The sequence below is a fragment of the Canis lupus genome, chromosome 2 (genome assembly GCF_003254725.2).
Source record: "Canis lupus dingo isolate Sandy chromosome 2, ASM325472v2, whole genome shotgun sequence".
NCBI classification, from domain to species: Eukaryota; Metazoa; Chordata; class Mammalia; order Carnivora; family Canidae; genus Canis; species Canis lupus.
The window spans coordinates 79,676,387-79,700,027 of NC_064244.1; the positions used below are offsets into that span (position 1 = coordinate 79,676,387).

At 55.3% G+C, this 23,641-nt stretch overlaps 1 protein-coding gene across 1 annotated transcript in view; it reads left to right on the forward strand.

Annotated features, from left to right (window-relative positions):
• PADI2 (peptidyl arginine deiminase 2) overlaps nt 1-23,641 on the forward strand; it is a 44,398-nt gene that overhangs the window by 13,390 nt on the left and 7,367 nt on the right. Inside the window, exons 3-12 of the mRNA XM_049106757.1 lie at nt 446-518; nt 6,293-6,354; nt 8,388-8,505; nt 9,142-9,267; nt 14,254-14,432; nt 16,380-16,483; nt 17,187-17,298; nt 17,772-17,879; nt 20,725-20,876; nt 22,853-22,997. Coding sequence (XP_048962714.1) covers nt 446-518; nt 6,293-6,354; nt 8,388-8,505; nt 9,142-9,267; nt 14,254-14,432; nt 16,380-16,483; nt 17,187-17,298; nt 17,772-17,879; nt 20,725-20,876; nt 22,853-22,997 — 1,179 coding nt within the window. The remainder of the gene's footprint in view (nt 1-445; nt 519-6,292; nt 6,355-8,387; nt 8,506-9,141; nt 9,268-14,253; nt 14,433-16,379; nt 16,484-17,186; nt 17,299-17,771; nt 17,880-20,724; nt 20,877-22,852; nt 22,998-23,641) is intronic.

Below are 23,641 nucleotides of genomic sequence, written 5' to 3' on the forward strand. Positions count from 1 at the left end.
AGCTGAGACATCTCTTCACCGGGTTCTCTAATTATGAACGTCACCCAGCGCCCCCTGGCAGGGATGGCACTGGCCATTATTCAAAGAAAACAACCTCAGCCCTGCCCCCTGGTTGCTCAGCAGGAGTGAGTCATATATTGTGGCAGATACCAGAGGGGGGTGGGGACCCCCCTAGGCAACAGAATGCACCAGGGGCTATAGGTAAGCAGTCAGGACCCTGCATGCCCTCTGAGAGGAGGGGAGCTCCCCATGTGTTGGATAATTTGGGAGAAGCAGCCCATCAACCCAGGAATGCTTCCTGGAGGAAAGGGTTTGGAGGTTTGGGGAGAACTGACTGGACAGGCTGGGAGGCATGAGTCAGGGAGGGTGGTCACTGCAGATCTTCCTGCCCGTGATCTGTGATCTCTACTCTTCTCTCCCTCCCAATGCGCCCCTCCCTGCCAAGGTCACTGTCAACTACTACGACGAGGAAGGGAGTATGCCCATTGACCAGGCTGGGCTCTTCCTCACGGCCGTTGGTAAGTTGGTGTGGCTGTGACCTGGGCGCCTTGCTCCCCAGGGGCTGGCACTGCTGCCCTTCTCAGCAGCACTTGGCCTGTTCTCAGTGCTGCAGGCCTGGCACTCGGAGCTTCCTCTGAATAATGCAGGACTGCGAAGTGATGCCACACGTGCCCAGCCCTTGTGCACTGGGTTGAGGGGCATCCTGCAGGAGGAGGCATGCCCCGGTCTCCGGCACCTCACCCCAATGTCAGCATCCCTGCCCCAGGTTCTGGGGGCCACTGAGAAGAGAGAGCAAAGTCTGCTCCTCCCCTGCCTCTCCCCTGCAGCCTGGAGAAGCGCCTGCCTCTCATAGTGAGGGGAATGGCCTGTCTATAAAGTCTGCTCTGTCCCTGACAGTCCCAGCTACCCCCTTGCCTTCCCTAGACCCTGCCCTGGGAACACAGAGATGCAGCCTAGCTCCTCAACTTACGTAGTCCAAGCCTTTCATTTGGCATTGAGGACAGGGAGGCCCAGAGAGGTTTGGGAACTTGTCCAGGGTTGCACAGCAACTCCCTGGCAGGTTGAGTCCAGAGCTCGGGATTACTCCCTGCCCAGGGTCTTTCCATCTGCATAGCACTCCCCTGCCTGCCTGGGTGCCAGGGCACTTGGTGTGTGGACTCTTCTACAATGGAGATATTACTTTTATATATATATATATATATATATATATTTTAATCGTATAATGTTTAAACCAGGAGGACAGGAAGAGGAGAAACACTTAACTTTTCTGGAGCACCTACAATGTGCCAGGCACCAATACTTTACTGTCCCCATCTCAATCTACTCTTCCAGCCATCCCAAGGATAGACTGGGGGGGGGGGGGATCTCAGAACTTCCCCCCCAGAAAACCACTAATTCCCAATATGAGCCTTTAGCCACCAAAGTAGGCTCAAAGGCAATGCTCCTCCACTCCTCAGCTGCCTCCCCAGTGGGCTTGTTTCCTGGCCACCCTGATCGTCTTTCTGCACCAAGGGAGCACCCACCTCGGGACACCCTCAGGGAGCCCCAGGAGATGAGCACCAAAGCCTCCCGAGTCACAGTGGAAGGCTGGCACGTGTGTACACCTCCCATGCACACTCGGCCCCCGGGTCGTCTCAGATGACTGGCCCTGAGGAAACCCAATCCCACAGAGACAGGGACACCTGAGGACATAAACAAGAAGGGCAGCGGCCAGAGACCTGTTCAGTGAGGGGGTCCCAGAGAGCTGACTCCACCATTAGCGAGCCTTCCACCAAAGCCAGGCAGACAGGATAGATGGCCAGACAGCACCCGGTGAGGAGGCCGGGACTGGACTCCCCCTCTCCTCTCAAGGACTGTGGGGCTTGTGCTCAGAGGGAGCAGCAGGGCTGAGACCCCAGAAGACACTAACTACGCTTCCAGATACTCAGGTTCCATGGACAGGTAAAATGTGCGCCCTCCCCCCCCCAATAAGCCAAATTTGGTGCTTGGCTAAAAAGGAAAAATATGAATAAAACAATTTGCCAACAACTATCACCACCATTCTAACATTTTCACACCTAAAAGTGGGCAGAGGAATAATTTCAGAATAAAAGACAGTCGTTTGCATCACAGACATAAAGTCCTGTGAAACGCCCCACCACCACCACCACCACCGCACTGAGCTTACGTTTCCTGTCCCACAAGGGATCCTGGTGGAATTTGGTTCCCCTAAGGGCCCCCTGGTCTGTGTGGGCCTCCAGGTCTTATCTTCCCTCAGGCATCGACCCCAGGGGCCTTGAGCCCGCACGTCCCGCATCCTCATCCCCCCCTTCACAGGGAGGGCACCTCAGAGGCAAGAACACCCCCAAGGCCCCGGGACGGTGGGGCTGCCCCCACCCGGGGACGTGTCTGAGTCCACGGAACCCTAGCTCTGTCCTGAGCCCCCACTGAGCAGAAAGAGCCCAGGCTGGGAAGTAGACAGAAATAAGTCTAAGTTCTGGCTCTGCCCCTCGGGCCACATTGTGACTGTCACCACCGTGAGCCCCTGGTCCCTCTTCTGCGCAGAGGGACTCATGGCAGCCTCGTGCACCGGGCTCCCAGGGATCCGATGGGAGGGTGTGTGCATGGCATGGAGTAGATGCTCTGTCAATACTTGCTCTTTTTTCCTTTCTGCTTTTGGGGAGCCACATTGTCCCTCTGCCTGGGCAAAGTTGAAGAACCCCATTGTCCCTCAGTCTTCCTTGTGGAATTTGGGAACAAACTCATGGTGCCCTTGGCCAGACCAGGCCCCAGGGCTTGGCTCCCAGTCCCGCCAAGGACGTGCTGTGTGACTTACCAAGTAGCCCAGCCCTCGGCACCTCACTTTCGCCCAGCTGTAGAATGAGGGCTTTGAGCCCGTTGGTCCCTCATGGCCTTCAGGACTCCAGGTAGGGCTGATTCGCAAAGCCCTCCCTATTAAGGGGACTGCGGGAGAGGACAAATGGAAGCGGGAAGAATGGTCTCACCCTCTTTGCTGTGGTCCTGGCAACAGGGGCAGGACATGAGCCCTGAGACCTCATTCCTTGGGCCCCCTCCCCAGGGCCTAGGATCATTGCCCCAGTTGGCCGTGGGGGAGAAAGTCCTTCCTCCCCACCACACCCCAAGCTGCCCGGTTACGTAAGAAGGCCAGGCACCCTGCCACTGTCCATGGGGGCCGGTGGCCTGCCAAAATGCTTCTGCCCCTGTGTCAAGCCTGAAGCCTTGGTGTCTAGATTCTCAGGCTACCTTGAACTCAATCCCAGTGACATTTCCCATAAATCTGCCCCACACCCCAGGTGCCACCCGACACCTTGGGGCTATTCTGGGGAGCCGAGGTAGGATCAGAGCCTCTGGGAAATGTCGTCTGGGGCCCAGATGCCCTGAAAAAGCTGTCCTGTCTCCTGCCCCGCAGGGAAGACAGAGCTATCTCAAGAGGACGGAGGTCTGGGTGGGTCATGACGGCCCTGTTCTCTGTCCCTACAAGGATCATCCCACTGAAATCTAGTTAAATTGTGAACATTGGAGGAAATTTTGAAGGGGAGAAGCCCTGGAGGTTGGGCGGTGGGTGATGAGAGAGCCCAATTACGTAACACCTGAATGTCATAACAGGAAGTCAGTGACACTTGTTTGAAGTCAATAAATCAAGGAAGAGCCATAAGAGTATTACTTAATATTATGGAGGTTGCCTCAGGCAGGTGAGGGGCTGGGATGGACAGGAAACTGCTATTTTTCTTTAGAAGCTGTTTGGTGCTATTTGATTTCTTTTTTTTTTTTTTTTTTTCATTACGTGCAAATATTCCAGCGATAAAATTTTTAAATTGAAGGGATTTATCATGAAGTGAAGCACAATCAAGTGCTTATAATTTCTCTCCTGTGATGCGCTGTTTTCACAGACCCACCACGGCCATGGTGTGGTGCCACTTTGACCTGGAGACAAAAGCCCCAGGGCTGCCAGGTGGGGATGTGGTCAGCTCCTCTGGGAACGGCCGTAAGGGGAGTAGGTCTTGGGTCTTTAAAGGCAGACTTGGGTTTTAGAAACAGCCCAAGGTGGGGATGAGCCTGGGTCAGTGGAGGTCAGGGGTCAGGGGGTCTGGAGTCAGAGGCCCAAGTGGGATGCCTGGCTCCGCACTCCCTGGGGACCCCGTGGTCACTTCCCTGCGGGGTGCCTCTGTCTCCTCATCTGTATGGCGAGGGTGGCTGGGTGGGTGGTGACTCCTCCCTGGCTGGTATGATTGAGAGGAGAATAGGAACGGGAAGTGCTCTGCCTCCGGCAAAGGGAACTGCACACACGGGGAGAGATTGTTATCTTGAAAAGCAAAGAAAGAGATTTCTTAGGGAACCCGGATCTGGGGCTGGTTCCCAGGGAGGAGCTTCGGGAAGCCAACCTCCCTGAAAGGCAGCATTCACTGGGGAGTGTCCAAGCTGCAAAGTTCGTGAAGGTGTAGAAGCCAAAATCAATACTGTTCCTCCTTCTGAGGCTTCAGTCTCTTAACAGCAGCTGGTGGTACCCCCTTCCCCGCTTTGTCCCGAGAATCCTTACCCTGCACCAGCCTCGGGTTATCAGCCCAATTTGCTGACAGGTGATGTCTCTGAGTCTGGGTTCGCTCACCTGTACAGTGGCAACAATAATATTTATCTCATAAGACTGGGGACCCCAGGGCATGCAGTGTACCCCGAATGCCCTCCCCTGGGTCCCCTGGGTCCCCCTGGGTCCCCATGCCTCCTGTGGTGCCTGGAACGCAGTGGATGCTCACGGGTGATCTGCTGTGTGATGCACACGGGATCAACGGGAGGCGCTTATCTAAATCAGCCCCTACCGCATCCAACTGACAGCAGAGCTGCAGAGGCGGGGACACCGGGGCGCTGCTTCTCCCAAGGACCGAGAACCCTGAGAGCTTCCCCCGTCCTGCCTCCTTCTAGACCCAGAAAAGCCACATTCAGGGAATCAGGCTGTTGAGCAAAAGGAGGACTTGAGCATTATCCCCAGGGTGAGCCGCCTCAGGACGGGTGACATCAGTACCCTTTCTGTGCCAGGACCCTCCTCCCCGCCCGATCCGGGGACTGAGCACGCCTGCCAAGGGGACAGACCAGGAATGCATTCACTCCCACCCAGCTCCCGCCTCCGTCCAAGTCATGCTCAGCGTGAGGCCAAGCCCACGGGGCAGTCCCAGGACCTGGGCTCAGCTCACCCCATTGTGGGACACTCCCGCCACCTCGGGCCAGCTCTCCTGCCCAGCCCTGTTAGTCTCTAACTCCGGGGGCCATTTGGCCTCCCAGGGGACATTTGGCAACATCTGGAGACATTTTGGTTGTCACAATTGGGGGATGTTACTGGCATCTGGCAGGTAGAGGCCGGGGATGCTGTTAAACACCACAGGAGAGCCGCCGCAACAAAGGGTCCAGCTTGGAACGTCAATCGCACCTCCCGTTGCCATGAGTACACCTCCTCTAGCTAGGAAGGGCCCCATTGCGCAGGTGGACAGCTGGGGCTCAGAGAGGCTGTCTAACCTGCCCAAAGTCCCACAGCTTGTAAGCAGAAAACCAGCAGTAACAGTAAATCTTGGGCTCCTTTCACTGCCCTGCAGTTTCCACAAAACCTGTCCCCCCCCACCCCCGGGCAAGCCTGGGAATACCAAACACCCCTTCTTCTCCAAGAGAAGGAATAAACAGGGACCTCAGCCTGGATCCTCCATCTGACAGCCTGGCTTGCTCAGGCACCCTTAGATGGAGAGGGGTTGGAGACCCAGCTTCCCACCCAAAGCAGAACTGTTGGGAGGCGGGGGTTCTGGAAGAGATCACACCCCCATGCACACCACCTGGACAGACAGAAAAAAGGAGTCAGGAAATCCTCTGAAAGTTTTCAAAATAGGAGTTTCAGGGCAGGCAAATGCCCAGCATGGCCCAGGTCCACTACTGCTCCCCGTTCCCACAGGGCTCGTGACGTGGCCTCTCTGAGCCAAGGCTCCTGGATCTGTCTGGTGAGGCTCATGCCACCCACCACCCAGAACTTCCCACAGAACGGTGAAGTGTTGGGAGACCCCCGCCTACCCGGTAGCCCCTCTCAAGTCTATCAGCTGTGACATCTGCACAGTATCTGCCTATGTTCTGCATCAGCCACTGGGGTATTGGGACAGGGGTTTGGATAAGATGACCCTCAACAAGGCCCTCTCCTTCCAGGGACCGGGGGAATGTGGGAGCTGCACCCAGTCCCACAGGTGTTCCTCTTGGCCCTGGCCCTGGCCCTGCCCCACCTTGTCTGGCAGGCTCAACAACTCACCCATGTGTCTTTCCCCAGAGATCTCCCTGGATGTGGATGCAGACCGGGATGGTGTGGTGGAGAAGAACAACCCCAAAAAGGTACCAAACTACCAGGGCACATGGCCCTGGACTGGGGAGTCCTGGGGGGGCAGAGAGGCTCAGGAGGGAGGCTGCACGCAGCTGTTTTTCCTCCCACTAAGCACAGACAGCTCTCCTTTTACAGATGGGGAGACTGAGGCCCGGTGCAGGCTCCCACACCCAGCATGCCGGTGGCAGGGCCCACAGAGGAGCTGAGCTCCTTAGAGCAACGGCAGCAAAGCACCTCCCGGACTCTGTTCCCCCATCCACAGGATGGGACACGCAGTTCACAGAGCTGTCGGAAATAATAAATGTCCTGCCACAGAGGAGGTGCTGTCAAAGCATTTGCTCTCATTACTCTGCATTTTCTAAAAACTGTAAAACTGAATGAGAAGCAGAAGGTTGCACGCGTTGCTCTCAGTTCCAGGGATGTTATTTTTAAGGGTGCACACGCAGCCCCTCTCTTGTGTGATCCACCCATCCATTCATTCATCGTTCCTTCATCTGTTCCTGTGTTCACTCATTTATTCTCTCTTACCCTACATTCCACGCTCCCATCTTGCTCCCCCACAAAGGACCATTTTAATGGGTTTCGTGTGTTCCTTTCTGTCCTCATGATTCTTGCAAAACACACCGTGTGGCTGGCGCACCATTAACTTGTGTGGATAGCATTGTGTTCTGCATCCCATTCTCCTGGGTTCTTTCAACCTCGAGCCAGTTTTTAAGCTCCATTGGTTTTGCTCTGCGTACATCCTGTTTCTGTTTTCCATTTTCTGCCCGCCTGTATCCTTACCTTGTTGCCACGGGCCTATGCTACTCTCCTAATAACAACCTAAAGCCTGTTTTAAATTACATGTAGATGGATACTTGAAACAGTTAAATGAAAACAGCCCAGAGGGAAGCCTGGTCCTAGCAGCCAGCCCTAGACTGTCTGTACCAGGGGTGGGGGATTTCGCACCTGCTGGGGAGTCCCTTCTCCTCGGCTCCTCCATGGGACTCTGGCTTTTGGAGGCAGCCGGCTGCAAGGAGACCCCGGGTCTGTGTCCGTGGCCAAGCCACAAGGACTTGACCATGGAAGCCTCTGTGGAGCCCAGCCTCCCCTGAGGAGCTCTGCAGCCTTGGTGAAGTCACGCAATCCCTGTGGGCCTGAACTTTCTCAGACTCCCTCTATCTGGGTCTGTGAAGTTTCATATTTTCTCCACAATTGTCCCAAGTTCACCCCCAAATAGCACGTGTATGGTGCCCTAAATGTACCCCCAGGGCAGCTGCTCAGGGCTGGAGAATCAGAAAGGGATGGTGGGAAGAAGGGATGGTGAGGCCACGACCACAGGAAGACTGGGGTTGGCCGGGTGAAGGGAGACAGACCAGCTCCACGAGCGCAGGGACCTGTGAGGGAGGGCACAGGCCTGAGAGCCGGGGGCCAGCGAGCCGGGGCAGGTGGGAGGATGGACGGAGAGCCACCCGTCTTACCAACCTTGCAGCCCGCAGTCAGGGATTGGGGTTTTATCCTAAGTCAACAGGGAGCCCCCGACAGAGCTTAACGCAGGAAAGGGACGTGATAACATGATCTGGTTGGAGCTTGTTCTATTACGGCCCTGGCTGCAGCGTAGAGAATGGATCGCCTTGCAGGTCCCATTTGGAGCGCTCAGCATGTCTGGAAACAGCTGGGCGTCCGTCCGTCCAGACCTCTCCCCCTGATCCCCCCGGGGACTTCAGAGCCTGTCGTAGAATGTCGGCCTGTCCATTTCCCTGGCCGCCCTCCGTCTCCCTGCCTCCTCCCCCTCCAGGCACAGCGTCACCAGGCTGGACGTTCACGAATGCAGGGTCCGTTTTCGGAGCCCTGTGTCTCCCTCTGCCACCGCCACCCCCCCCGCCCACCACCAGATGTGGGATTCTCGTCTGCCGAGTCATCCCTGCCCCGATGCGTGGTGGCTGCTCTTCATTCTCATCCTGGGGCTGTCTCTTTGGTGTCCTGGGGCGGGGATCTGCAGTGGGGCTGGGAATCAGCCAGCAGGTAGACAAGAAGGCGCTGACCCCTCTCCCTGGCGACGCAGGCATCCTGGACCTGGGGCCCCGAGGGCCAAGGGGCCATCCTGCTGGTGAACTGTGACCGAGACACACCCTGGCTGCCCAAGGAGGACCTGAACGATGAGAAGGTCTACAGCAAGGAAGGTGCCAGCGGGACCCATACTCGGGGTTGGGGGCAGGGAAGAGCAGTGGAAACACGCTCAGTCCTGGGCTGGCCCAAGGCTGAGGCAGGGGTGACCTTCGGTCTCCTGGGGATGGTGGACTCAGCTACCCACTCTTGGGGCGCCTCAGGGGCTCAGTCGGTTAAGCATCCAACTCTTGATTTCGGGTCAGATCATGATCTCAGGGTCGTGAGATTGAGCCCCGTGTCCGGCTCCTCACTGGGCATGGAAGATGCTGAAGATTCTCTTTCTCTCCCTCTGTACCTCCCTGCTCTGCTCGCTCACTCGCTCTCTCTGTCTTTCTCAAAAAAAAAAAAAAAAAATCCACTCTTGCTAAAAAACAGAAGACAAAACTATTAATGTGGTTCAGTTGGAGCCATGCTTTTTAGCAGTTACACATACAGATACACATAGGGAAAGGCCTGGAAGGAAATTCCCAAAAAGTTACAGGAGGTCATAGTGTCGGAGGAGACAACCAGTCTCTATGCTGCCCTACAGTTCCCACAATACACGTGTGTGGGGCTTTCTGTCCCAGTTGGAAAAGTGACAGTTATTTACGAGCCCACATTCCAGCCGCGTGTGTCTTAATTCTAACCTCCTCTGCATCTTCCCACCCCAGACCTCAAGGACATGTCCCAGATGATCCTGCGGACCAAAGGCCCGGACCGCCTCCCCGCCGGATACGAGATCATTCTCTACATTTCCATGGCCGACTCGGACAAAGTGGGCGTGTTCTATGTGGAAAGTGAGTGACCCCAGCACAGCCCCCCCGGAAGGTTCCATCCATCCGGTGCCCACTGAGCGGACCTCCCCGGGGCCCAGCTCTGCCCTCCATGCTCCCCAGAGCCACCCCTCAGTAGCGGTGGTTCCTGCAGGTGCAGGGGACCCAAGAGGGCCAGGACCCGCCTCTTCGTAACCATCACTGGGCACACTGTTGTCCCGTGAAGTTGAGAGGCCCCAGGGATAGGCCGCTCCTCCCTCAGAGGAGTCGGTAGTGATGCAGGTTTATGTACAACCCGAGGGCCCCTTCTTCTCATGAACCAGGTTTTTGAGGTCCAGCTTTTCTGGAGCCGTGCCACCCGCATGATACCGAAGGTGGGTTACCCACGCAGCACTCCCCCGGGTGCTTTCTGCCCATCTCAGGCTTTCTGGAGCCAAGAACTGCCTCCAACGTTTCAAGAGACCCCGATGAGGCTGTGGGCACCCACACAGACTGGAGCCCTGGCTCTTCCTGATGGTGACAGGGCATCCGGGGCCCCCGCTGTGTAGGGAACATGCTTCGGGCACAGAGCTAGTCCTCATAGCCGCTCGCTCTGTCTCATTCTTTCTATAAATACGTGTTGAGCCAGGTGCTGTCCTCGGCACCTGATGCTGTTCTCAGTATGGGGTCCCCTGCAGTGAACTCTGCAACCTCACTCCCCTACAGCGGGAGGGGGTGGTCTGGTGAGGGAGGCGTGATAAGGAGCACAACCAGAGCAAATGACACCTGCCAAGTCCTAGGGGATATTGGGGGCAGAGGTGAGGCATCGCTGGGCCCAGTGGGGCCAGAAAGGACCCAAATCAACAGTGAGAAGGAACCAGCCGTTCGTGAGCTGAGGGAAGAGAGTTCCAGGCAGAGGGAGCAGAGGTACACACGAAGCAGAGAGCGGTGGACCGGCTTGGAGCGTTGGAGGAGCAAAAGGGAGAGACTAGAGGTGGGGGATGTGTTGGAGCCAAGGTCAGCGAGCTGGGCAGAGGCCAGGGCATGGGGGAGGGCTTGGGTTTTATTCGGAGTGCGGTGGAAAGCCATTAGAAGGTTTTAAGCAAGGGACTGTCAAGATCTGATTTATGTATTAAAAAGCTCTCTCAGCAAAATAGTTAGCTTTGCATTTTGCCCTGATGCGGGGTGGGGCTTCCCTGTGCGCCCAGCTGTCCGGGGGGCCCGGGATCTCTGGCCTACCTCTGGGGCCCCCTCGGGGCAGGCCCACTAGAGCCGGGGCAGACGCCGGAGGAGCTGGGCATGAGGGCCCGGGACCCTCACCGCAGGGAGTGATTTAGCCCGGACAGCAGCGGACAGCTGCCACCCGAAGCCAGCCGTCCTGATCCACCCTGGGCCCTGGCAGTGACCTCACGCAGGTTGGAATGTCCCCAGAGTCAGGCCGGCTCTGCTGCCCCAGGGGGCCAGGGATGTTGATGTTTACCCTGTGCGGTCCAAGGTTGCCACAGAGGATGGGGGTGCTGCGGCGCAGGCCTGCTCCTCTCTGCCGTGGCGTGGAACAGTGACACGCATTGTGTTCCTGGTAGTGACACCTGGATGTTATCTAGCGGGTTCTGTTCATTAATGGGAGTGGATTGCAGTCTGGCCCTGTAAGGACATCCCTGCCCCTCGCTTGCCATCAAGAGGGGCTCTGAGCAGACAAGCGCCTCGAGACCCCATTCCCCAGCCTGTCTCATCTGGGCTGCTGTCCTGTGGGGCAAGGGGGGCACAGTACTGGTGCAGCCATGACTCCACGACAGTTTTCCCACAATATGTGGAATCCTGGAAAGAACAGCGGGGGAGTAATCCTGCTGTGGCACAGTTGCCCCCTCTTCCGTGCAAACATTTCCAGGTTTTGTCAAAGCCTGAGCACACCTATGGGTGAGCATGTGTCATGTTACACAAATGGTTTATGTCACCTGTGTCCCCCAAGGGCAGGGAGCTGGAGGCCGAGGGACCCCGAGAGGGAGCTCTGGAGCCTGGGAGGCTCAAGCCCTGCATCGGGGCAAGTCCACTTACCAGCCCACGCCTGGGGCTCAGCTGTGACATGACCTGGGGATGATGAGAGGCATGACTACCCCTGCTCAGGTTGGAGACCAAACGAGGAGCATGTGTCAGGCACTCCCCACGGCAGCCGGACCACAGAATGCCCTCTGTAGATGGCGCTTGTTGCTTTTGCTGGGATTATTATCATGATTATTAATTATAATCCTTGCAACAGACAGAAGTCCCCAGTGCTGTTAGGAAGGCACTGGGTTCCAGCCTCAGATTCTTTCCTTTGGTCCCAAAGTTGGGGCCTGACCCCTTCCTATAACAATACAGTGACCAACTTGTCCCAGTTTGCCCAGGAACTTTCCTAGTTTTAACACTGAAAATCGCCCGTCCTGGGAAATCCCTGAGTCCCAGGCAAACCAGGACGGTTGGTCGCACCATCAAGGAGTCTCCTTGGGAGGTGGAACGGCTCCAAGGTGACCAGAAGGGTTATGCCAAACCACACCACGCGCCGGCTGGTGGGGCCAATGCCTGGGGCCAAGGAGAGGTCAGGGTGGCTGGCAGGCCCAGGCCCAGGCATGTGGGCCACTCAACAGAAGGGCACTGTTGGTTCCCGCAGGGAGAGGCGGCCTGCACCAAGCTGGGGGCGGGGGAAGGAGGCTCCCTGGGACAGTGGCGGGATTGTTCCCACCACGGAACCGATGCACCTGGTGCCGGCCCAAGACCAGAAAGAGACATGTAAATCGCAGGCCACGAGACTGTAGAAAACCTACATGCAGATGAGCAAGATCGTGTCCCTCCCCCTGACACAGCTTCCAGGCCAGACCCCTTCCCTCCCCAGGCCCAGGCGGACCTCCCAGCTGCCCCGAGTCCTGGGGACACTTTGGAGCTTCCTGCAAAGACAAGTCAGCTTCTAGGCCTGAGCTCTCTCCCCGGAGCCTCAGCTCGGAGTGCAGCCTGAATGCCTGGAAGAGAATGCTTTGATTATGCGGATCCATCTGGATCTAGTCGGCGATTAGGATCTACCCAGGGCGCTACTGTCTCTGAGTGAGAAGTTCAGCTTCGGTGTCAGGCCGTGCTGAGCAACTTGGCACATCCAGGGTCCGAGTCTTTCTCATTTCTGGGGCCCACCCAAGGGAAGGGGAGGGGAGGTGTTATTTCTTTGCCTTCGCTCCTAGGCATCCAAACGCAAAGGCCGTGAGTTTGGCAGAAAGGGTCCCGCTAGCTCATTCACAGGCTCTCCTCCTACTGACACCCTCGGGGCCCAGCTGCGGCACCGATGGGTACCCATGGTTACCGGCTTTCACTAAGCTCCAGATGCTGTGTCATTTTGTCTTGCAATGACCTGTGGCCTAGGTGTGATATTATCCTTATTTAACAAATGGTAAACTGAGGCTCAGGGAGGTTAAGTGAATTCCCTGAGTTTTTGCTGCTTGTAAAGTCAGAACGATATTTGAGCCCAGGTCTCTCTGACTCTGGAAGTCATAGCCGCTAAGGTAACCTGCCCTCAGCAAGACATCTGCCCAGGGTCCAGTTGGGCACATTGTCTTACGTCCTATGAGCTCGGGCTTCGGAGGTTCCTCCATTTAATTTGCTAGTTTTGATCACACACCCTATTTGTACGAGGACTGTCCTGGTTATGTGTCCTAACCCGTGGGTGACAGGTCATGAACTGTCGCGGTCATTGTTGACAATAAGTACCAAGCTGAGCCTGACTCTGCCCTTCCAGCTCCACAGGGCATAAAGTAACTCCTTCTGGAACTGCATAGGGTCCTCCCTCCATGCCTCTGGCACTGCAAGTATCTCCCCTCCTCACCGCACCCCACCTCTGCTACCCCAAAGGGCATCTCAAAGTCGGCCTCCCTCTGCTCACATGCGCCCCACCCTGCCTCCCGCCCCCACCCTCCCCACCCCAGTAACCTGCCGGTTGCTCTCTCCAGCTCTGTTAGGACACTTCCCACATCCGCCTTATCTTACCACCGGCCGAGCACTGCTCTGGGCAGACAGAGAAACGGCTTCTTCACATTTCTCTCCACTGCCCGCCTCCCCCCAGAGGTCCTCAGCCTTGCTGGGAACAGAGTAATTCTGCTCTAGCCCAAAAATTCTCCTGTAGGGTGTGGCGTGGGAGCCACGGGTGCATCCAGTAGACGTTTATGAAACACGACCACATGCCGCATTGGCCCTGGGCCCAGCCGGGCCTGTCTCTGCCCCCCAGGTGACAGTCTCTCGGGGTCGACAGGTAAACAGTGAGATCACACCCACTCAGAAGGGCTGTGATGGGCAAGGACGAGGGCTGCAGAAGGCCCACACAGGTCCCTGGCTTGGTCTCCGGGGAATCTGGGTGTACTTCCCAGAAGGGACACAAATCAAGGCCCAGCAGAGGGAAGAGTACTGTAAAGAGCTGGGGGTTCCAGTGGGGCAGAAGCCCTGGGGGCACCTGCCTCTCTTCCCAGGCAAGAGACGCCACAGCCAGAGACCACATGTGGGCCTCCACGCCAACGCGGCTTCTGGATTTTGGGGTACAGATGGGCACATTGGTGTTTTGTTTGTCAAAGGGGAGCGGGAGCTTGGGGTTCAGAATTGCACCTGAATCGGAGTCCCAGCTCGGCCGCGTGCTGGCCGTGTGACCTCAGCAAGCCATTTCTCCTTTCTGAGACTCGGTTTCCTCATCCGTAAAGCAGGGGCGTAATATCCTTCCTCCACACCACTAGCTGCTCTGTCATCACCTGCTGTCGTTTCACGTGGGCCACTCCTGGGATTCGGCTCGTTTTATAGATGAGGAAGCCAGGAGCTAGAGAGGGGGCCTGGTTTGGGGCCACGTGGGGAGCGCGGCCATGCTGGGGCGATGACCGGGCCGTGGCCCTTCTGGTGGCACTTCCTGCTTGTGCGTTTCTCCCTGTGTCCAGAGGACCAGTTACTCTGCCGTCTTGCCCCCCCACCCCCTGCCCCAGTGACACCTCCCTGGCAGGGATAGGAGCCTGACCTTGGCCCTCCTCCCTCCAGACCCGTTTTTTGGCCAGCGTTACATCCACATCCTGGGCCGGCGGAAGCTCTACCACGTGGTCAAGTACACGGGCGGCTCCGCGGAGCTGCTGTTCTTCGTGGAAGGCCTGCGTTTTCCCGACGAGGGCTTCCCAGGCCTGGTCTCCATCCACGTCAGCCTGCTGGAGTACATGGCCGAGGTGAGGGCTCCAAGCGTCCACCGTGAAGGGCTGCCCCTGAGGACCTGGTGGGGTCCTTCCAGAGGGCCACTGTCAGCGGTCCTCACTATGCCCCACTCCCCCCAAAGCACCGGGTGGGGCCAAGCTTAGAGACCTCAATGCTCCCCAACGACCACCCACACATGTCAGCTGGGGTCCTCTGAGCTACACCCCAGGGATCCTCGTGCTTGCTTCACCTACTTCCCAGGGTTCCCTGTGGGTGATGTTTTCTGACATCCCCCACACCTGTCCCCTGGTCCTCCCCCTCCCTACAGTAGCGTGGACCTAGTTCTGAGGCACAGATCCCCAGGGGTTACTCCAGGGAGCAAACCGGGCCACACACATGAGGCTTATCGACTACTTATATGCCCTGCTTTTCCCTCCCCAGACGGAACCTTCACCCTCCCTGTGGGTCATACCACCTCTGACCACGGGCTGAACCCCAAATCCCAGCTGCAGGTCATGCCCCCACCCTATGGCCACACACCTCACTCACCGTTGTTCTTGGTTTTGGGAAACTGGACGAGAAGGAGAGCACCTGCCCCTCTCGAGGAGAGGCTCCCCTCACTTACAGTGTGTCCTACTGATGAGGACCTCTCATCCCAAAGACGCAGCCCCAGGCTCCAACCCCTGGCTGCCCTCCCAGACTCAAGGTCCCCTCCTCACTGTCACTTCCAGACTACTTTGGGGCAGGACACAGTGGGCTCTGTAGAAGGTGAGGCTGCATCTAGCTTAGATATTTATTTTAAGATTTTATTTATTTATTCACGAGAGACACAGAGAGAGAGGCACAGACACAGGCAGAGGGAGAAGCAGGCTCCACACAGGGAGCCCGACGTGGGACTCGATCCCAGGACCCCAGGATCACATCCTGAGCCGATGGCAGACACTCAACCGCTGAGCCACCTGGGTGTAACATGAGCCACCCAGGCGTCCCATAGCTTAGATTTATGACAACAGATTCTGGAGTCAGACTGCCTAGTTTCCAGCCCAGGAGACGTTGGGCAGGTGAATCTACTCCCTGTGCCTTCGCTTCCCATCTGTAAGACAAACAGCAGATGTTTCTGCTTCCTGGGGTGGTTGTGAGCATCCAAGCTTGTAAGAACTCATTCACAAAGCACCCTCAAGTCCCTCAGATGAGGAAAGGGAAAAAAGGCAGCCCTAACAGGACTGGACGGGGGAGGGCTTTTGCTCCCACCTGAGCTTGGAGCAGCTTGGCCATCAGGGCCTCAGACTGATCCCTCCGGCGGGCACCAGCAGAGACTCACGAGGCGGACCCAGGCAGGAAGGGCCAGCGAGGCCCATAGTCCCACCTGCCCCCATGGCCTCCGCCAAGGGCAGGTGCCCATTTCCTGTAGCTCTTCGAAGCCAACCATACAAAGGAACCCTGGAATCCACTCATGTTCCCCCAGGCTCCAGGCAAGCTTCCTGAACCTTTCCTTAAAGAACAATCTGGACATAGCAAAATTCCTCCAAACAACATTAAAATGCTCACCTGTAGAAAAGGACAAGGTGCCCAGAGCAGAAACAGAAGCAGGGGCAGGGCTGGCCCAGTTTCAGGAAGGGGCCTTTGATGGGGCAAGATCCGGTAGTGGTTCCCAGTATGGCTGCAGCAGCCTGACCCCCTGGGTTTAAATCCAGGCTCTCCCCTTGCTAACCACGTGACCTCGGACAGCTGCGAAACAGGTCTGTGACTAGAGGTCTGTGACTCAGTTTCCCCACCTGTGAAACAAGGGTTATAATAACAGCTCTGCCCTGTGGTTACTGTAAGGCAGAAGCAAAACAGCCCGTGTGGCACTCCCCCAGGGCCTGGCACACCGCCCGTGCTCAGCAAACGTAGCGTTGTTATCAGTTTCACCCACCCTAGAAGGCAGGTACGAGAGGTACCCGGACAAGACTCTGTGATCCCCTCCCTTCTCCCATGCCCAGGAGATTCCTCTGACTCCCATCTTCACGGACACCGTGATATTCCGGATTGCTCCATGGATCATGACCCCCAACATCCTGCCTCCTGTGTCGGTGTTTGTGTGCTGGTAAGCAATGGGCCACGGCGCCGGGAGGCAGCGCAGCAGAGTCACTATAGCTGGGGCTTCAGGGGCAGACCGACCTGAGTTCAGATCCTGGCTCTGTCACTTATCATCTCTGTGACCTTGAGCAACTCACTTGACCTCTCTGTGCCTCTGTTTCTCTGAAATGCTGACGTCACAGAGTCACTGTGGGCATTAAACGAAGCAGGCAAAGTATTAATCCAAGGTCCTGGCACAGCTTGTGCTTCAAAAATAATAGCTATCATTCCTTTTCTCATTCTTGGCCCACACCATCTGGTTGGGAGCCTCCTATGCAGTAGATGTTCAGCTCATCTTATGCAACACTCTTTTTTGAGCACCTATAATGTGCTAGACAGCTGCAGCAAGATGAGAAGTGAGAGAGAGGAGTCCCGGCAGGTGGATGCTGGCCATGACAAGTGGGATCCTGAGGCCCTGGGGTAGACACAGCTCTTCTTCAGAAATCTGGACGGGGGGGCGGGCAAGAGCCCCCCTTCTTGTTTTATGTGTTCGTGACCTTGGCAGACACCACACAGCAGCCTTTGCAAAGGTGACTGTGTGAACAGATGAGATGGCCTCGTCTTCCCAGCACAGCCCAGAGGTGCCAGCTGCTTGTTGCCACCTCAGTTAGACTGGCCCTGTCCCTCCTCACCCTTCCTCCTGGCCTCCCTCTCTTCCCTGAACCTCTCAGCATGAAGGACAATTACTTGTTCCTGAAAGAGGTGAAGAACCTGGTTGAGAAAACCAACTGTGAACTGAAGGTCTGCTTCCAGTACGTAAACCGAGGTGACCGCTGGATCCAGGTGAGGCACCATGGGCTGGGAGAGATGTGGCCCACGGCTCAGGCAAGAAGAGTTGGCCAGCAGCTCCATGTATGGGAATTCTGCTGTTGGCTCATACGCACACATGTGCACAGACACATAACTGTATAAGGTGATTCACTGCAGCGTTGCTTCTTGAAGTAGTAAAACACTGTAAAACAACCTAAATGTCTATCCACAAGGGACTGGGTACAGTGGAGTACTATACAACAGCTAAAAAGAAGCCAACCTATAAATACAGAATGCACTTCAAATTAAGGTGCTACTTGCAGGAAAATGAACATAAGGATGTTATTGATTATGTTTTAAGAAATGGGGTTGATATGAATGCAAATATGCTTAGAGTGTGCAGAGACTATTTGAAGAAGGATACGTAAGGAACCATTGCCATTGCTTGGTAGTGAGGAAAACTATAGAGGCTGACTCGTCGACGGCTCTCCTTGGTGTCCCCACAGGATGAAGTTGAGTTTGGCTACATAGAGGCCCCCCACAAAGGCTTCCCTGTGGTACTGGACTCACCCCGAGATGGAAACCTGAAGGACTTCCCAGTGAAGCAGCTTCTGGTGAGATGCTGAGGGCCACCTCGGGGTGGGGCATGGGGGAAAAAATCCTGGGGGCTCTTAAAGAACAGAGAGTTCCGGAGATCTTGGGCACCCCTTGACAAGTTAGTCTGTTGCCCACTGCTTCCATCTTCTCATCTGCAGAATGAATCAGTTGGGGTAGTGACCTCCATGGTCCTTTCCTTGAAGAGTTTTCTCATAGGAAAGTGTGACACTTCCCCAGGGCCTGGCACACCACAAGTGCTCAATAAATGTACCATTTGTTATCAGTTTCACACATTTTGGAAGGCAGGAGTAAAAAGCCACCCGGATGAGATTTTTTGATCCCCTGGATTAAAAAATTTACTCAGAGGAGAGTTTTCTTGTAGAAAATGGGAACTAGGGGGATCCTTGGGTGGCTCAGCAGTTCAGCGCCGGCCTTTGGCCCAGGGCACGATCCTGGAGTCCCAGATCGAGTCCCGCATTGGGCTCCCTGCATGGAGCCTGCTTCTCCTTCTGCCTGTGTCTCTGCCTCTCTCTCTTTCCCTATGTCTATCATGAATGAATGAATGAATGAATGAATGAATAAATAATAAATAAATAAAATCTAAAATAAATAAAATGGGAACTATAGGAAAGAGGTGGGGTGGGGGTCCGTCCCCAGCCCCATCCCCAACTTGCATAAAAATGAGTTTCCTTCTTTTTTTAATATTTTATTTATTTATTTGACAGAGAGAGTGTGTGCACATGGGTGTGCACGGCCAATGGGGAGGGGGAGGGGGAGAAGTAGGCTCCCCACTGAGCAGAGAGCCAGATGCAGGGCTCGATCTCAGGATCCTGAGATCATGACCTGCGCCAAAGGCAGACCCCCAACCAACTGAGCCATCCAGGTAACCCAAGAAAAATAAGTTTCAAAGAGGAAAATTATACTTAAATGTCAAAAATCATGGTTCTAACCTCAAAGCTCATTGAAGGTATGGTTTTCAGTTTGTGTGGGGTTTTTTTTAAGCAATCTGACCTCCTGGTTCTAGAAGCCATTACCACTCCCACTTATGCCCTTAACCACTGGTTGAGTGAGTAAGGACAAAACCAAAATCTCACCTTCCCCCTCGAACAGGCAGGGCGGTTTGGATAGAGCACGAGGTGGAGACTGGGATAGATCAAGAGTTTTTCCCGAGGTCGCAGGCGGGGCAGCCTCTGCTTGAGTCCGGAGACATTCATGGTTCACATGTACATCTTGGGAACCTTCCCTAACCTAGTGCCCTCACCACAGGAAGATGGTGGTAGAGCCTGGCCTTGTATCTCCTTCCACCTCTTGACCGTGGACAAGCAGCTTAACCTCTACAAGCCTCAGTTTGCTGGGAGGCCTTGGTAACCGCTACTGGAGGCCAGTTTGACTCTACCCCTCTTCCCATGTCACCACGTGCCTTCGGTGCTCCAAGCTGGCCTGGCTCCAAGGTCCCAGGCTGCACTGTTCCTGGTGACCCGGGCCAAGCCTGGCTTTGTGCCACGTGCTTGCCCGCCTGCGTGATACCCTAAAGCCCAGCTGCCCAGCTTCCAGCAAGTCACACCTTGTCATCTGGGGCTCCCAAGCAAAAAAGCCCTAAGCTGCAGCTGTCCACGTCACTGGACACGGCTGTCCCTTGAGCCTCTCAGCTGGGCCAGGATAAGCTACATCTTCCTACCCCATTCAATTTTTTTACAAGAACTTTTATCAGGCAAGCTTAGTTCCAGCCCCAATGCAAGTTCCCAAGTGAGGCCCCTACTTTTTCACTGAAAAATCCTGAAAGAAACCTTAAAATTCAAGAGTCACTGGGGTTACGTTGTGTGCCAGCTCTAATTTTTTGGAGCTCTGTTCTAAGCAGGATTCGGAGGCTCCCTGTGGGCTCAGGGAACAGATACAGTTGGCTGGGAATGGGCCGGATGGTGTGTATGTTGCAAATCTGTCATTCCTCATGTATCGGTCAGCTTTTACTAGGTAAGCCTGCAGTAACAAACAATTCCCAAATCTTCATGGCTGACGAAGACAAAGGTCCATTTCTCACTTGTGATTCTGTGTTGACTGTGGGCTGGTTGTCCGCGGCCCGGCCTCCTTGTGCCTTCCCCATTCTAGAGCCCCGGCTGCAGGAGCAGCCCCAGCCTGAGAAATGCCATTCTCCTAGCACGAGGAGAAGAGAAAGATTTGGCAGACATACACAGCGGAGCTGATGGCTTCTGCTCCGAACTGGCACATGTCATTTCCGCTCATATTTCACTGGCCAAAGCAAGTCACATGACTGGGTCCAACACTGGGTGGGGAATTCCCTTCCTTCTGCTGGGAGATACCACATACTAACAATGGCTCAGGATACAAAATCCTCTTACTGGGAAGAGGGTAGCAAGTCTCTGGGAATGATGGTACCGTCTACCACCCTCCCTCTAGTACCTAAACCAATACCTCTTTTACAGATGGGGAAACTGAGGGTCAGATAAAGAAAGAGATGAGCAGGGATGTCAACAGCACAAAAAGCAAACCACCCCTGAAGTCACCACTATGTGTCTGTGATGTCTCTGTGTCTAGAAACAGGCACATGCAGAGACCCCGTGCACACATACACACACACACACACACACACACACACACACTAATACACACTTATATACCTCCATGCATGCCCACACTGGCCAGCATACCCACAAACTCAGCCTCCCCATACCTTGCCCCTGTTCTTCAGTGGGAATAAGAAAACTGTGGGTGACCCCCTAGAAACCAAATGCCCACAGTGCCAGACCCAAGGTGGTGTAAGAGTACTCATCAGAGGGTGACTGAGCTGGGGCTGAGGACCTCTGGCTACAGAAGGCTAATGATGGGTGTGTGCCCCCTGCCCAGGGCCCAGATTTTGGCTACGTGACCCGGGAGCCCCTCTTCGAGCCTGTCACCAGCCTTGACTCCTTTGGGAACCTGGAGGTCAGTCCACCAGTGACTGTGAACGGCAAGACCTACCCCCTAGGCCGGATCCTCATCGGGAGCAGCTTTCCTCTGTAAGAGGAGCCAGGGTTGGGACGGTGGGAGCAGGTGGGGCCGGGGAGTTACTCTTTCTCTTTAGGAGTGGCCTGGGGGGCTCACACATGGAGGGGTTGGCTGGAAGAATCTAAAAAGATACAGACGCTCTTAAAAATAAAACCAAGTTAGCCTTTATATCTTAGTAGGACTTAGGATCTAATATAAAACTAAATAAATAGTTTTTCCCCAAATGGGAGGTTGTATAATGAGATTATAAACCAGGTAGGGAAGGAGCGAAAGAGTCCATAGGAGGTAACCGAAAGAGGCTGAGTAGGAGAGTACTAATAAGTCCTTGGGGGTGCCCATATACAAAAGAGGGTGGAGAAGACATGGCCCTTCCCAAAGTGTGAGTCCCTAGCTCCCTGACCTCTCCACAACACTGTCACTCCCTCCCCAGGGGACCCACTTCCCAATGAAAAGGCAGATTCTTCCTTGATCAAGACAGTCACTGGGAAGAGTGAGAACTGTGGGTCCTCATTTCACAAAAGGGCTACCAGGAACCTGCATATATGGGATCAGCCAGGATTTGGGCACCAAGTCCCTCCAAGCCACATGGGATGCTCTACCTTCTGGAAGAGGCAGTGCCTGTGTGTCCACCTCCCCTCTTCCCTCCACTCAGTAGTCATTCATCCATTCAGCAAATATTTCCCATGGACCAACCTGGTGCCATCCATGGTGCTCTCAACATGAAGCCCAGCCCCTGCCTCCAAGGAGACAGTGGAGATCACAGACATGAAACAGCAGAGGTGCAAGGGAGGACCATATACAGTGACAGAAAAAATCATAGGGAGCCAGGGGAACCCAAAGAGGAGTCTCTAACCCCCTTGGGGAATCTAGGGGGGGCTCCTTAGAGACAAATATTAATTGAGGGCCTTCTCTGCCAGGCACTGTGCTAGGCTCTAGGGGTACATCAGTATCCCTGCATGGAGCCTGCTTCTCCCTCTGCCTATGTCTCTGCCTCTCTATCTCACTGTGTGCCTATCATAAATAAATAAAATAAAAAATAAAAATAAATAAAAATAAATTTAAAAAGGCAGTGACTTGGGAATCAAGGCTTGAATGAGAAGGGAGCAGCCATGGGAAGATCAGAGGGAAAGAGCATTTCAAATAGAAGGATCAGGAGGGGAAAGGCTTGAGGGGGCAGCAAGCTTAGGAAGTAGAACAAGGAGAAAGGAAGGAGAGGAGGTGACAGATCCAGGCAGAGGCCAAATCAGAGAGGAATTTCTTCCTCTGGCAAGGTACTGTGAGGGCCTTTTTTTTTTTTTTTTAAGATTTGTTTATTTATTCAGAAAGAGAGAGAGAGAGAGGCAGAGGGGGAGAAGCAGGCTCCATGCAGGGAGCCCGACGTAGGACTCGATCCCGGGCCTCCAGGATCACACCCCGGGCTGCAGGCGGCGCTAAACTGCTGAGCCGCTGGGGCTGCCCCTGTGAGGGCCTTGAGTGATAGTTTAAGGGTCCCGGGGAGATCAAAGACCTCAGAGTCACAAATCAGGTAGAAGGGCTTCCTGGAGGAGGTGTCACTTGAACTGATTAAAGATTGAAGTTAAGTAGAAGATAATGTAACAAAGAGGCACATGGCCTGGGGTAGATTTTGGAACCATGCCTGTGCCCTAGCCCCCTCCAGCAGCCCCTGCAGGACCCCTGAGCCCAGAAGCTGGCCTCTTTATGCCCCCTGACACCCTCGGGAGCTGAAAGGGGTGAAGGCTGGGCTCCATGTCCCTCATACAGGACACGGCGACAGCTAAGGCCCCTTTCTTTCTCCTTGGGCACAACTGCCTCCCTGGCAGCACCAGGGTCTCTCAGCCCCGTGGCTCAGGCTCCTCCCCGAGCCTTTTGCTGACACCACCCTGGATCCAGGCTGGGTTCCAGGGGCTGCACTCCTGCAGGCCCTCTGGCGAGGCAGGCGCAGCGCAACACCATCTGAAGAGCTGCCCCCTCCCCACCCCTGCCCCAGGTCCGGCGGTCGGAGGATGACCAAGGTGGTGCGGGACTTCCTGCAAGCCCAGCAGGTGCAGGCGCCCGTGGAGCTCTACTCGGACTGGCTGACCGTGGGCCACGTGGACGAGTTCATGACCTTCGTCCCCATCCCGGGCACAAAGGTGAGCTGGCCCCTGAGGCTGGAGTGACTGGGATGACGGGGAACCCACACGCTACCAGCTCTTGTCAGCAGAGGGCAGGACCTAGAGGTGGTGGCTGCATCGCGGAAGAAGGAAGTAGGCTCAAGCTGGTTCGCTTGTTGTCGCTGCGGCTGGTAAATTTTTAACCCAGGGTAGCAAAATATTAGCATTTCACCGTGTAATCAATATAAAAATTATTAATGAGCGATGCTGCATTCTTTTATTCATGCCAAGTCTTCAAACTCTGGTGCGTATTTTACTCCTCACAGCACATCTCAGTTCCGATTAGCCACAACTCACGAGTCCAAGAGCCACAGGGCTGTGGCTACTGTATTGGCCGCAAGGCTCTAGGGAGCCATGGGGTATGGGCCGGGGCCTGTTTCACTTTCTGAAGGGCAAGGGATGGCTGCAAGTTCCACCCTGGAAAAGTTTTGCAAATGGCCTGTCCTCTTGGCCACGTGCAGAAGCTCTTCCACCCTGAAGAAGAAGCCATCGTAGACTCTGAGCTTTGACTCCATGGCGTTGCTGAGGTGGAGGAGTTTCTAGAGCAGGAAGGGTGAAAGACGCTGCTCTGACACAGAGAAAACCCTGCCAGGCAGGCCGCCCTTGCCACTCGGCACGAGGAG